Below are 15,685 nucleotides of genomic sequence, written 5' to 3'. Positions count from 1 at the left end.
AAAAAAAAAAAAATTGTAACCAGTCATCTTACATAGTAAAGCTCACTGAGGTGACCTTAAAAGATCTGCAGTGAGTCAGCATCACTCGATCATTTAAACTAAAGGGGAGTCAAAAAAAAAAATCCCCATGGCGCACTTAAAATTAATTTGAAAACAATTAAACCATTGAATAAGAGCTTTATTTGAAATATTACAACATATAAAAACTACATAGAATTTAATACCACTGTCTCAGAGTGGAGAATTGCAAATACACCGTTAAAATCACATTTAGAAATTGATAAAACATCACATAATGGCACTGCACAGACTGTCCATTGAAATGCCACTGAAGTGGCCTGGCTCCGGACCAGCTTATGAATAAATGGAATGGGTTTAATGGGCCGAGTCAGACACTCCCAAACACAACACAAATGTCCTGCGGTTGTTATATGCAGATGGCTTTAGTTGCAAACCTCCATCTTCTCCTGCTTCACAGGCTCTGAGGAAGTTAAACGAGATTAAACTTCAGTCTAAGAGCGAGATCAAGTATTTGACAAATGATTAAAAAAAAAAAAAAAAAAAAAAAAAAGTTACCTGTAGCATTCTCCCTCATCTTCTCCTGCACACACTTCCTGACTTCCAGGCCGATGGCTTTGGAGAGGGGTGGAGGCACAGCATTACCAACCTGAGAAACACAGGACCCGGATTAGTGATGCTACATAAAAATATGAATAATTTCAGCTCCGGTATCATACCTGTCGGTGTTTGTCTAAGATATTGCCGAAGAAGCGGTAAGTGTCTGGGAAGCCCTGAGAGCGAGCACATTCTCTCACACTCACAACACGGTGCTGCTCGGGGTGGAGGACACGTCCCTGTTGACACAATTAACAGTAATTGACAAAAGTTGTACCCCGTTGAAATGATAATGGTGTTACAATTCATATCATGACTGGTTAACGTAGCATGTCTGCAATACCTGCTTGCCCATGGGCTCAGGATTGGTCACTGTGGTGCTGAAGAACCCGTCCCATTCCAGACGGCCGTACAGACCAGCCCAGTGATTGTGGCGATTACCCGTGTGAGGCAGACACCAGGGAATCAACGTATTGAACTGCCTGTCTGCAGGGTCACACGGTTTTCCTAGTGCAACGAAAGACCGTAGCCGGTAAGTCAGGATTTCTATTATCTGAAACTGTCTAAAATGTTGAATTTTAGGAAAGGACCAACCCTCAGCACAGGAACACACTCCTCTCAGTGCACCAGTGCCACTGCGGCCATTCTTTTTGTCGGCGTGAGTGTAGCGAAGCTTTTTTGTGTTGGTGCCATCCCGCAACCGCACCTCGATATTGGGCAGATCCCTCCAGTCAGAACCAGGAGCCAGAGGAATGTGACGCATACGGGCCGCCACCAGGGCACTCATGTCCTACAACACAAATCCAACCATTTAAATCGCTTGTGGTTTAAGCTAAGGTGCCTTTTTTTAGCCACTGGTGAGCCACATAGCTCCTTTCCAAATGACAAGACGCCTTCAAGATGAGAAGCACTCAAGAGGAACTGACCTTACAGATGTGGTCCCTGAGGATGGGCTGGTACTGAGAGCCACGAATGTGCCTTTGGAACCAGGATTGCGGCTCACCATTATAGGAGATTTCCAGAGCTGCGGCTCCGTTTCGGATCTCTGGGAGGTCAGACATTGTGTCCCGCACTGTGATGGTGCGATAAATGCCTCCGTTTCCACTGGAAAAAGTAGTGTATATTAAGATCAGAACAGCAAATGACAATTTCAATTGATGCCACCATCGTGAGTCACAAATAATTACCGAGTGACATTGCTGACATATCTCTTTTCGTCAACCACCACACTAAGAGAACATGCCCGTGGGGCAAACACATGCAGGGGCTCAGGGAAGCGGGGCAGCTTTTCACCCGGGGCTGCAGCCAGGATGATCGCTCTGCGTCTGGTCTGGGCCACCCCATACTGTCCTGCCTGCAAAAGTCACATTTAGAGACAAATTAAAATGAAACCTTAAAATTAGACAAATTAATTATGAGAATGAAATAAATTGACTTCATAACATCAGCCGAGTGTTTGAAATAAATCTTTCTGTGAGATTTGGATTCTTATAACGATTTCACTGTATTCCAAGCAGTCATAAAGGCTAAACTGATTAGTGCTGTATTATTAGATTCGATTCAACTTTGTCATTATGCAGAGTACAAGTACAAAGTTAATGAAATGCAGATAGCATCTAACCAGAAGTGCAAGAATAGTGTTTTATATACATAAGTGCAGAATTATCATTATATACTTAATTATAATAAAATAAACGAGGCAAACTATATATTGTCAGTTGTGTGTTTCTTAGTCCTGTTGAATCAAAGCAGTTAAATATCCTGTTTATTCATCAACTGCTATTGGGATTTCTTGATTTCTTCTGTGGGGTGGATTTGGGGTTTAGTGTGAGAGCGCCCTCTGGCTTTCAGATGAAGATTTACTACTACAGTACTTCACTGACAACATGCACATGACAGTCGCAACTTTTGCCTAATCGCGATTGTGATTTAATTTTGATTAATCGTGCAGGCCTACTCAGTAGTCCACACAAACTCTTAATTTAAAAAAAAAAAAAAAAAAAAACCCTAACTTGCCTGTAGTACACCAAAGGTGCACTGGTAGCCCATGCGAACAAGACAGCGCAGCGTGAGCTTCAGGACCATAGAGCGTTTGAATGACACAAAGTTCCTCACGTTCTCCAGAAGGAAGAACTTGGGTCTGTAGTAGTCACAGTAGCTGAAAGAACAGGGAGGAAGAAATTTTTTTTTTTATTATGTCCCAAACAGGCAAACTAGCCTAATTTTTATAGCAAGACTCAATCTGCTAACCTCAGATAAGAGACAACCAGAGAGTTCTTGAACGCGGAGTATGTGCGCGAGTTGAAGCGGTTCATTCCACTGAAGCCTTGGCAGGGCGGCCCACCACAGAGCATCTCCACATCACCCTTCTGCGGCAGCTTCTGTCCAAGAGAGTTGGTCTTCTCTCCAGACATCACCAGCTTCAACAGGACATTACAGTCCTCTGTGAAGACCGTGGTGCCTGGATTGTTCAACCTGAATGCCTGGGCAGCAGGATCCCACATCTCGATGGCCCAATGGGTCTCAGAGATGCCTGAGGTTTAGGAAGAGAAATATATAAAAAGATACAATCCAACAGGGGTCCTCAAATAGTGGACTCCAGTCCAGTTCTGGACCCCAGCCATTACCATTTCTACAGTTTAATGAGAGTAGCAAAACAATTGAGCCATACACAAGTTCTTAGGAGCATTTATGTTAATGCTCTTTCACCACTGCACTGCAGTGATTCTCTCCCCTACTAAACACTACTGAAGCTACAGATAATATGGTTATTTTAACAGTAGCAGAAGGACTGTGATCAGCAAAATAAATAGATACTTTATCTAAAAGAGAAAATGAGAACGCAGCAAATTGCAGCAGTTGTGTCATACATGATTCAAACCATTCAAAATAAGGTTTGTGATGATACATTTTATATCTACATTTAGCATTAATTAGCATGTTAAAAACATTGGAAATTTGTAGATGGCAAGGAAAGACAACCAAGCTTAACTATTAGTTAAAGTTTCTGCTCATGATCAGAGCATTTTATGTACATTGGTTTTTTTTTTTAAATCTGAAAATCCCCAAACCTAAATGGTTCATAACGCTTACAAAAAGTACTGTCCAAACCTGTGCTGGGAAGGAAATATTCAGATGGGACCTCTTAAGAAATGAAAACCCCTACAACATATTTCTATAAAATAGTTTTAAATAGAAGCCCTACCTGCTTGATGGAAACCCTCAGACAGACCACCACAGCCAGAGAACACATCCAGTGTGCGCAGTTTGGGGACTGTTGGCTCTTGTGGCTCCTTATCCTGCGATTCCTGTGAAGCTGCTTTACCCTTCCCTTTACCTGCACAAAACCACAAACATTGGAGTTGTTTTGGTGTCATTATTTCTAAACACTGCATTTGTGGTGGGCAATTTCTAGACAAATGTAACAATAGAGCACAAGAAACTAATTCAGAATAAGTTTCCATGATTGACATCTCAAAAGTTATAAAACCTATAGTTACCTTTCCCCTTTCCTTTCCCTTTGCCCTTATTCACTGCGGATCGTGCATGATTGGGAGGATCCTCAAGGCTTTTAGTCTTGGCATTGTAAGCCTAAAGAAAAAAAAACTTTGAAGACAAAAACTGCTCTAATACTTTATTGAAAGGTTTGCAGTTCAGCTGGGAAGAAAAATAGACACATCATGGCTCGGATCAATGCAATATTTTTTTATAAAGAGCAGGTCATATGGGTTTTTGAAAAAATTATAAATGTAGCTATCCTTAAAATGAAAACAGTCTGCAAAGTTGTTAAATCAAAAAAAAAAAAAAAAAAAAAAAAAGATTCTAAATCGCCTTAACGAGTCGTGTACATTTCCATGTAAAGCATGATATTACGGGCTTACTGAAATTATGAAAATTTACTGTGAACACCATTTCCTAAAAGTGTGTAGATTAAATGTAGACTGTTCAAATAATTACTCAGTTTAACAAAAAATAATTTAGTATAGTGCACAGACTTTATAATCATTATGAAATAGCTGTTTATTTTGCTGCACCAGCAGTCAGTGTTAATGCAAGGAGTAAAAGATCCAGTAGAGAGGCGAGCGAGTTCGACAGGTGCGCCATGATACAGCAGTTCTGCGTTCTGATTAAAAGTTAAGACAATCGTCTTTTGCCTGTTGTTCTTCAAACATTAAAGCAGACATTTTGGTTTACAAACTGTATGGTTTCATCATTTAGTCACAAGCACTCCGCTAAAATATCCACCATTACGGTTTTAAGCGTTTACAGTTTAGCAGCTAAACTTTAACTGCGAGCACAATTCACTCGCATAAGCGTTTTTGTATTTTATGCAATTTTAAGAATGGATTGAACACAGTATTATTGATTTATGTAAAGGTGCTGCCAATGGTAGTCCTCGCTAACTTGCTCAAGGACTCGTCTCTGCACCAATCACAACAGGCTTGGCCAGCTGACCAATCAGAGCAGAGCAGGCTTATGGAAGGGAGGGGTTTGCTCAGAACTTGTTTGGAACGAATTGCTTCAAAATCATTGGCAAATGACAATGTTTTCTGACCTTAGGATGCATTTAAACCTGTTGTAGAGGATCAAAAGAACATTAGGTCACTTTAAAATACCATATGACCTGCTCTTTAACACCAATCCCTCACCTCTAGGAAATAAAAGCGATCAGGTCCTCTGCTTGAATAGTCCTGCACACTCTCCACCAGGTCCTCTGCATACTCCACTTGACAGCGGCCCAGCACTTCTGCCATGTTTACGGTCGCCTCTTCATCACTCCAGTAGAGCTGGTTTACGTCAGAATGGTAGGCACCCTTTGGTCCTTTATGAGTGTTTTCAGGCCTGTAAGCAACCGTCAGCATGAAAAGAACTCAGGTAAAAAAAGTTTATGTACAGCCATAGCGGAAACCTCAAGCTAAAGGATGTACTTTTTTCAAGCAGATCCATTGGCTAACGTAGCTTCTTAAGAGGAAGAAAATGTCACCTGTAAAATTTATAGAGCCGCAGTTTAGGATCCATTCTGTCTGGCTTTCCATCACTGCGCTTGTTGCAGAAGATTTCTTTGATGCGGCCAATACGGAAAGGCTCCGGAGCATCGAGGTTTGAGCCCTTGATGTAATCAGAAGACTTCCTGTAGTATTCTGGGTGAAGATCTTCATCAACATCTTCCTTCCTGTGAGAACGCTTCAATGGGCTTGCAACCTTTACCCTAAAAGGGAAAACACCTTTAATAAAATGGCTCTCAGCCTCAGAATATCTTAAAGGCAGAGGAAAAATTAAATCTTACGCAAAGTTGAAGGCCTCTGGGGGAAGATAGACACTGTCTCCTACTCTGTACTGCTCGCCCTTTAGGGTCGCCAAACCATAAAAGACTTTAGAGTCGCTCTTCTCAACCTCCAGTGGTTCACAGACATTAGGCAAGTCCTGAGCCTCTCGTTCTTTATTCCTTACGCAGCTGGCACAGAACCTGCCATAAAACAACATGTTGATGTGCATGCACAAAAAAAAACAAAAAAAACTGACCTGTAAGAAAGAAAAGGTCTAAAAGGGGCACTCACTTATACTTGTGGTCGTCTGATGGTATGACCTTGGGAGGAGACTCAAAGCGAGCGCATTCACCATCATACAAGAGCTGATAGAAGAAGCTTTCGCCATCATCTTCGATCACTTTCATATCATCATCTATTCCACCCTGAAAAGCATACACATATTAAAACCTCCTGCACAGTGTGATACTGACACAAATGTAGATCAGACGTCAGCATCTGTACCTCCATGAACCAGTTTTCAGATGGAGCCTTGTACAAGACGTTGACCTTGCCATGGACGAAACTCAGCTGCATATCTTCACACTCATCCACAAGGAAGAGCTCAAGAGGGTCTGATGATTCTCCAAGAACAGTATCAGTGCCTCGGCAAAACCAGTGCGCATGAAACATCTTCTCTCCATCCTCCCATAATGCCGTAATCCTATAATCATGACGAAAATGTTGGCTTACCAATTTTAAAGCAATACAGTGCCAGTTAAGATGCCAAGAACCCAGGTAAGCTTCAGTAACGTTCACCTGGCCAAGTAGAGGGGATGTGATGGGTCAGCAGGGCTGACAGACACACAATCTCCCACCTCCACCACCTCATTCTCCACACGCACTTTCATGTAGTATTCCTTCCTTCCATCAGTCTGAAAGGACAACATCAATGTCTCAAGACCAGGAAGTGGGAATCCAGGTTCATATAGTAAGAGAGATCACATACCTTGATGGGCTCGCCCACCCAGCTGATCTTATTCTTAGTCTGTTTTTTCTTCTTTGTCTGAGACATTTTCTTTTTCTCCTTAATTGGCAATACTTCCTCCTCATCCATATTCTCATCATCCTCTGCTTCTTTCACTGCCAGGTTGGGACATCTGGACACGGGACAAGACACCTCTTTAGCTTTACTCTGACAAATGATTCAAAAGCCATAGAGCTGGATAACAAACTGGCAGGATATAAAGAGCTTTTCAAAATAGTTTTCCCCATTCTCACTCTATACGACAGGGGGCAGCATGCAGACTAAAGATGATAGTGCTTTTTTTTTTTTTAGCATTAGCACAGCACTGAACACATACGAAACCAACATGGAGAATCAGGCAATGCAAAAGCAGAAGGGAGGGCAGATTGTCACAACTAACTCTGAGAGCACGATGTCTGTTAGACCAAAAAAAAAAAAAAAAAACCTCAACTACAGATATTAAAATGTTTACACGTTTAAGACTTCAGTTAGCAAGACATCTGCTCAGGAAGGAGTGAAAACCAGTTAACAAGTGTCTAGCTATTACTTAAATGCAATTCAGATTAATGTAGCAAAAAGCTTTGACCAGTGACTGACATTTAGTCTCATTTCATAGCATATGGAAACAATACAACATTTCTGCCAAGCAGAATAATTACAAGTATGAAGACTGCCCACAGTTAGCATACCTCCTCTTCTGACAGGCCTGTTTACTTCTGCCACTGCCTCCAAACTTGATCATATCCTTACAGGCTGAACACTTGCCACAGTCTGGCGCCTGACAAACCTGAAAGATAAAAGCAATGCCACCTTGTTAACACAGACATTGCAGGTATAGTTTGCTTGCAATATAAGGCCATTTTTGACAATCTACCTCACAGACACCACACCGGTGTCTCTTCACTCCACCTCCATCTTTATTGTTCTGGTCAATCTGATCGGAGAAAAAGGTGTCAAAGATCTGATAGACCAGTTTAGTGGTGGTGGCTTTAGTCGGGCCCTTGCTGTCCTTCTCAATCTTGGTGGGATGACGGATGGCTTGTCTTCTGGCTGCTCTCCTGAACAACAAAATGAATGTGATGAGCTACAAACACACCATTTTAGATACAGATATCACTAACAGCCAAGCAAAAAATGGAGCCATGCACATAACGTGTATGGAGGTCACAGGACACTGAATGGACTGACAGTTGTTCCAAGAGTGGCGGATGAAAATTTCTCATTTCAAAATCAGTTTTAAGGATCACTCAAGCAAACTGGCTCTGTTTTTTAATAGAACAAGTACATGCAATTCCTTCAGAAGCTTAGTTTCTCTAAATAGGCAACTTGTAAAAATCTAATAATGGGAGCCCAAATTAACATGTTATGCAGAGTCATGCAAGTGGGGGGCTAAGGAAAACGTCTCTCATCACCCACCCCTTTTAACTAGTGAAGTAGTTTACCACTAACACAGGTTACTGAATTGGAGCATATGGGAAAATAAATCAAGTCACACACACTCTGCAGAAACAACAGGCTTTACATACCAGTACAGCTGCCTGCTGCGTTAGGAAAAGTTACAGGATTTAGAAACATTGAGATCATGCACCAAGCCCGAGCGAACCTTTATATCCCAACATACCACTGAATGCTCAGAGTCTACCGTAGGTTCAAGGAATGGTTCACACACAAACAAACCATTTAAAAACATTTATCCAGTTCACTAAAAGATACAGATGTATCAAGCTTACAGTGTCTGCAGAATATGTAATCGAATATATGCCCATTACTGGAAACAAGATTTGATTGGTTTAACAAAAAAATAAAATAAATTGAAACTTATCAGCTAAACCTGGGCTCCCCTTAGGACCAATTGCAGAGTATTTTGCACAATATTTTAACAAATGTCAAAGTTTCATTAGCACTGGATCAAATGTCCAAGTATATAGGGGACATTAAAAATCATTAGCAGGACCTTTGCGGATAGTCCAGAAATAGAAACTGTCAGTTACACACATCTGCTACTGTGGTTATAGAAAAGAACCTAACTGAACTTGAGCAGTTCTGCAAAGAAGAGTGGACCAATATTGCTAAGTCTAGATGTGCTGGGTGATGCTTTTGTATACCTACTGTACCTCTTGCTGGCATTATACCAATGATTATATTAAACATTCCAGGTAACAAAAAATAAACTGCTAAAGGCATCGAATTTCAGGCTAGTTTAACAGGTTTAAATGCAGTATAAAAATCTGGCAACACTGTTCTTCTAATTTAAAAGCAGTCCTCTTTATGTGTCAACCACTACTCAAGAGTTCACACTAAAAAAAAACACTGACTATGAAACAGAAACGCACCTCTTGCCCAAAGTAACACCGGCCAGCTTGATCAGGTCTCTCATACAGGGAGTGATGATAATTGGCTGTTCATCTGAGTCTCCAGCCTCATCATAGCTCTCCACCTGCTCCACCACAAACTGAGCATGACGCAGCAGTGTGTCCTCTGTGAAACGGTTGAAGTTGAGCCCAGCAGGTGGAACGGTAGTCTTAAGACATGAAGGGAAATGGGTCAGCACTGCTGCCGACAGGACCAGAGATACAGAGAGATCACTTCAATCAGCTCACCTCAATTTTGTTCAGCAGATCCTCATAAGTGGCGTCCTGGTTCTTCTGTAGAAATTCAACTACTATCTTGCTCATGTAGATCTTCTCCTGCATCAGAGCAAAAATGGAAGAGTACTCCTCTCTGGGGTCCATTAAGATGTAGTCAGCAAAGGCTGTGGAGGAGAAAAAAGACTGGTTGTATTCTCATGTGCATGGCCTAACCAGACTAGGATGAATATGATTCCTTCAAGAAATATTTACCTGTCGTGAAGCCAATTAAAGCCTTCTCCCCACCATCAAAACCAGTGATCCACCAAGCATTGATAGGACCAAGCTTCTTGGCAGGAACCCCTCCTAAAAAGCCAGCAATTTAATTATACTAAATCCTAAATTGGCTAAATAGTCAGCCTTCACAGTTAAGAAATTGGGACATACCATCCATGCATGGGTTGTCATCGTAGATGGGCTTAACAGCACAACTAAAGTACAGCTCCACATTTTTCTCAATGAGGCCAGAGTCAAATGGACACAGGTGCCCACGCTTGTCATACACGCTGTGAATGAGGATTGTAACAGTCAAAAAACTGGAGGAGAGAGAGAGAGAGAGCGAGAGAGAGAGAGAGAGAGACAATACCATTCAGTCTAATTTCCCCTTATTACCTGAAGTTAGTTATCTTGTGCTGGGGCAGATCGTCATAGCTTTCAAAACCATCCTCATTTGCATCAAAGAGGGATAGACGCTCATCAGTTAACATCTCTGGTTCATCCAACTACCAGGGATAAAAATCAAACAATATTAAAAAGTGTTACAAAAGGCAGAATAAGTCAACTTTAAATGTGGACCAGAAAGGAGACATCTTTTTCTTAAATCCACTTAGAGTTATATCGCTTGGCAGCTTCTAAATTAATACTTACAGAACAGCTCAAGGAATAAAACACTCACAGCATCATCAGGATCTCCCTGGAAGAACTTGAGGTCCGAATCATCCAGATACTGCCTGCAGTCGGGGCATTTTGGTGGAGGGGTCTAAAATACAGATTAATTAGATTCATTTGGTGCATTAATTCAAGCAGCAGCATAAACAGGGAAAGAAATGAGTGTCACCTTGGCTGCAGACACAGGCTTGATCTGGCCATTAGTAGTTTTCTCAGTCTCAGGACTGAAAGGAAGGGGGGGGGATAAGATTTATTAACTTTACAGATGCATCACATATGGAAAAAAAAATTTATGTAGAATGTAGAACTCACTTCTCAGTTTCTGTTTTAAGGCGTTTCTCTTCATGGACCTTGACCGGAGGTAAAAAAAAAAAAAAAATCCCAATTAAAATATTTCTATGGATTTCTTAAAACAGGATTAAATGTCAAAACCTTACCTGCTCTGTAATTTCTTCCTCAAGCTTCACTTCTGCGTCACCATTTGTGGCTTCTCCATTCAGCTCATCAGACTTGCGCTTTGGGCTGTTGGAAGAAGGTACAACACCCACTTATAAAGTGACCAAAGATTAATTCAAACTCTGATTTCAACTGCCCAAGTGCCAAACTGCCATTTCACAAGCGGCACATCAGATTTGAAATGTTTACTTACACTCTAGAGAACATGGAAAGGATAGATGGCTGTTTCCCAGAGTTACGTGTAACCCTGGTACTGGCTGGAGATTCTGTTGGGAACAAAATGTGCCGTTAATAAAGACTAAATATTCTATCTTCAGCACACAATGTAAAGACACTCATTTATGTTTTAATAACATAATATTCATGGTGACATCATTTCAATACATCATTTATAATATCAACGTAGAGATACAGGTGTTGTAACATGGAGAGCAATTAAAAGCTTTAAACCCCTGCAACTCACTCTTGGGCTCAGAATCTGCTTTACTGCGACGGCCGCCCCTTCCCTTTGGGGCACTGGGAGACTTTATAGATCCTCCTTCCTCCAGAGTGTCCATGGCTCCCTCCTGCTCGCCTTCATCTTTGTGCGACCCATTTACAGAGATGCCATTTGAATGTCCATTCTGCTCAACTCCTTCATCCTCCTTGACAACTCCCAGAGCTTTCTTGAGCACGGCCTTCACCTCTGACGTGTAAACCTCCTAAAATCAAAACAAGTCGGACCAATAACTTCTCAACAACTGTAGTTTGGAGAACTGAAAGGGCAGCGTAACTCACAGGGGAAAGCTCAGAGCTCTTTAACTTGTCCTCAAGGATTTTGAGCTGGTCCTGAGTATCAGCAAGCAGGAACTCCTGCAGTAACCTGAGCTTTTCCTTTACACACTCCTACCACAATGAAGAAAGAAAACAATGAAGTAAAACAACAGAAACATTGAAGAAATGTGTGAATGAGTCTGGAAGAAGCTTTAAAAAGGTAGACATTTACATTTTATCAGTTCTTGCTTTCCTTGGGATTTGAACCTATTAGCTTGGCATTACAATATTCTACTGTTTGAGTAACAGGAAAGCCTGAGAAAGTCTAAAAGTATAATATTTAAAATACTTTACATTAGCCTTATGCATTAAAGATGTTTTATATTATTTATATGTTTTTAAATATGATGTGCTTGACCAGATATATGGAGACTCCGTTATTAAACTACTTCCACTTGACTACATGAAGTGCATATATTATCAGATTTTCTGGAGATGCCTACATGTAAAAATAATCAATAACCTGACCAGCTGATGTGAATAATTCATAAGACCGCTATGAAAAACCCTCACCTCATCTGACAAACTGTCTCCACCTTCATCCAGCACCTGAAGCCTGGGAACATGAAGGTAAACATCATTAGCAATGTACAGCAGATCTCCACATAGCTTGACAAAAAAAATCTAAATTATTTCAACGTGCAATAAAAATGTAATGAACAATCTTTAACATTAAATTTTAATATTTAAAGCTTTATCGTCAGATGACAGCCTCATTTCGTGTCGCTATCATGGGATTACGCATGTAAACAAGCACGCACACATGCAGAGACAGTCGATGATTATTAACATCACTTTAGATGATTTTGAGCAAATAACACAAAATGCAGCAGGATTGTGTAGGTATGAGACTAAAAACTTGAGCAGTGATTGAGTAGAGAGAGACAGGAGGCGGGCTAAGCTTCACTCGGACACATGTGTATTTGGCGCCAAATACAGTCAGACTGACACCCGTGAGATAGCTCGCATCAAAACAACCAGCCGTTGCATGTTTTACCCCCTACACGCGAACTGATGGCGAGTACAGCATTTTAGCACTGCTAAAAGCTAACTAAAGTAAACACTTAACACATTTTTCCATCTCCAAACAGCACAAAATACAGCAGCTGTTATGTGACGAGATTGACGTGTAACGAGTAGCGAGCAAAGCCCGCGAAAGAGCGAACTGTGAAATTCAGTCTACCGTTACAAGGCAAATACAGCACCGTACCGTTCCTTGACATCCTCTGGCAAAGACAATGAGGTCCTGGTAGGCATTTCAAGTTCGCGTTTGATCAAAGAAAACGTCTAATTTAAAACACGATTTAAAAAAGCAACAGTTAAAACGGTGATTAAGAGCTGACAGTGCCAACAGCAGCAGGCTTTATGAATTGTTGCTAGCAGCTGAGAAATACGCGCGGGCCGCTTTTTCGCGCGGAAATGCGGGTGACTTGGACGCTACCACGAATTTAACGCACGGGGGTCGCATTTGTCATATGAGTTGTGCGTTTCTATTTTGGTTTAGAACTTTTCAGATAAATTAATTTGAATATATGTACAACATAACAATATTATGAAATATAAACTATTAAAGTTAAAGAATAAGAAATCTTAAATTGTTTTCAAGGATTATTTCCGTGTCTACCCCTTCTACGGCTTCAGAGTCTAAACCAATATGGGATGTACCACATTTTCTCTTCCCTCAGGGGTGCAGATTCTCATTCCTAATTTTCATTAACTCTTCCAATGTAAATATTTAACACGGCCGGTGACGAATAGAAATCTGACACCGATCCGACCAGTTCGATTCTGTTTAAATTCAGTTTATATGTTTAGTATTTAGAATTAGAATGAATTAGAATTACAGTGTTAAATAAATAATAATTAATTGACATATTTAATAAAGCGCACAAATGTCCTTTTAAAAAATAAATAGTAAATAATTAAATGCAGTATGCAGATCTTTGAAGTAAAGATAACCAAAAATCAATAAGAAATAAAAGTAACATTAAATTAAAGAAATACAGTAACAGCGGCATTTCCTCCGTGTCTTTTCTGAAAGTGTTCGGATTTGTTCAAAACGTGTTGTCATTTAAATTTTCATACTGAATTATACAAAAGAAAATTACACAGATGTCTCATTTTCAACTAATAATTAATTTATCATCAAGAAAAATCATAACGTCAACATATGTATACAAAATATAAAAAGTAATAAGTAAATATAACCTTACAAGTTATTTTTCACGTTATTTTAGATTAATCTATTTAGCATATTATTTAATTTGTGACCAAAAGTAAATGTTGCATTGCATTTTTGACGGGGCAAAACAAAGTCCATCATAGTCCAACATGGGCCCTGTTTTTAGACATCTCCGCTTTGGAGTAACTACTTATTCTGACCCTGTGATCATAATCATGTAATCTTAGTTTATCCTGCAGATGGCGCAATAAGCCAGTAGATATTTTTTAACAACTACCGTTAGAATCTTTTCTTTGTCCGACCACAAGGTGAAACTCTTGTACAGCAGATGTAGTTACTGTTAATCTCAGAACAAACGTGTTCTCACTTATATCGGGTGGAGTCGGAGTACAGAATCGTCATTAATCACAAAGACTGTACTGAAAACAACTGTATATGTTTGCAGCTGTTCCAGTATGGCTGATGTCACTTACTGCTGACTCTTGGCCATATTCCCAGCTGTGTTGTCTCCCAGGCTAGTTGTTGTTCCCACCTAGGATTTCTGGATGTTTGACAACAACCAGGCCAGACCATCCTTAAACCCACTCAATTCACAATCCTTTTTTTTTTCTAAGAGCACCCTCGGCCTCCCAGACTACCCTTTCCCATAATGCCATTCCTACTGATCTCTCATCATACTCCCTCTTTCCTAATAAAAACCCTTCGGCTAAACATCTGCACTCCCACAAAACCTTGGAACTGGCACTTAAAGGACTGTCAGAAATCAAGGCCAGCAGTTCTAGGCAATATTGTTTGTGAACAGATTCATGTCATGGCGAGTCGGGCCTTAACCATGTTCGTGCATGTTAGCATTTAGTTTCCCTTTTTTATTGAATAGTCAGATCTCTGTAATATGTGGGATAAAGCTCTTGTGTTCAGACTGTTAACCCAATACTGCATAGAACTGAAACTCAAAGCAAATTACAGTGGCATTAATCATTTCTGTCACACAAACAACAACCACTTTTAAAATCACATGTGAAACTGACAACCTCTAGAAATTTTCAACTACAACTTTACAAAAATACAAAACAGAGAATAACAACAAAGCAACCCTTTTTTTGTATTTCATTTATATTTTATTCAAAAAAGGAATGAACTAATGTTTATGTACCTACATTAGTGTTTGGGATTGTACCGATTTAGCACAGGTAGCTTGCAACTAAAACACAAGGCTATTGCACACAAGACACTGTATATGTATACACATTACATAGATACTGTACACAGATACATACACACTTTCATATATGTATCATATAAAACAAACATCGTTCCACAGGGTAGGCCATGTTTTACACTGAACGGAGTGATAGGAATGCTCACACAGTCTTAAACTCTTAATGCATCATTAAAAATAAAAGACAGACAGAAAAAAAACAAAATACATTAGGTTGGTATTGGAAGAGCTGCCAAAGTGCTTTCTCCGCTGAACTAAACCGACCAGCAAAGGAAACTAAAACATGTTGGGATCAAACAGTCAAGGCTGTGATTGTGTGAGTGAAAGTGTTGGACTAAGGAAATCAACTTAAGGGAACATCAAGGTCAGTCCCTAACAACAGGAAGAAGCATGAAAGCACTGGACTTCAGTGGTTGCAGGAAGTTTAAAGTTTCTTCTAAAGACTTGTGGCCTATTAAAAGACAGCATAACACCTAGCAACCCCCATATCTCAGAATGAATATGCCTTCAAAAGAGAGAAATGCATGCTCAATTTGTCCTTATCTCAAAGTTTCCAGTCTTATCAATGGCATATTCATTAAATGTCACTAAGACTTCAAAGTGAGTGCCCGC

The 15,685-nt window shown here is 40.2% G+C and overlaps 1 protein-coding gene across 1 annotated transcript; it reads right to left on the bottom strand.

Moving 5' to 3' along the window:
- Positions 1 to 160: 160 nt before the first annotated feature.
- Positions 161 to 13,091, bottom strand: dnmt1 (DNA (cytosine-5-)-methyltransferase 1). Its single transcript, XM_026201058.1, has 34 exons — positions 12,883 to 13,091; positions 12,186 to 12,228; positions 11,637 to 11,744; positions 11,323 to 11,560; positions 11,053 to 11,125; positions 10,841 to 10,925; positions 10,716 to 10,753; positions 10,573 to 10,627; positions 10,411 to 10,494; positions 10,128 to 10,237; positions 9,903 to 10,021; positions 9,729 to 9,821; positions 9,489 to 9,640; positions 9,222 to 9,409; positions 7,763 to 7,946; positions 7,578 to 7,675; positions 6,871 to 7,021; positions 6,681 to 6,796; positions 6,387 to 6,585; positions 6,174 to 6,307; positions 5,903 to 6,082; positions 5,600 to 5,824; positions 5,265 to 5,457; positions 4,116 to 4,206; positions 3,821 to 3,952; positions 2,866 to 3,148; positions 2,632 to 2,773; positions 1,803 to 1,969; positions 1,542 to 1,719; positions 1,210 to 1,405; positions 959 to 1,122; positions 738 to 854; positions 577 to 667; positions 161 to 481 (listed from the first exon to the last, which is right to left on the bottom strand). Exons 1-34 carry the CDS (start codon positions 12,927 to 12,929, stop codon positions 444 to 446), a joined length of 4,512 nt encoding a protein of 1,503 aa, XP_026056843.1. The 5' UTR covers positions 12,930 to 13,091; the 3' UTR covers positions 161 to 443.
- Between the last annotated feature and the right edge of the window lie 2,594 nt (positions 13,092 to 15,685).

Source organism: Carassius auratus, chromosome 3, assembly GCF_003368295.1.
Source record: "Carassius auratus strain Wakin chromosome 3, ASM336829v1, whole genome shotgun sequence".
In the NCBI taxonomy this organism is placed as follows: domain Eukaryota; kingdom Metazoa; phylum Chordata; class Actinopteri; order Cypriniformes; family Cyprinidae; genus Carassius; species Carassius auratus.
This window is presented reverse-complemented; position numbering and strand designations above follow the sequence as displayed.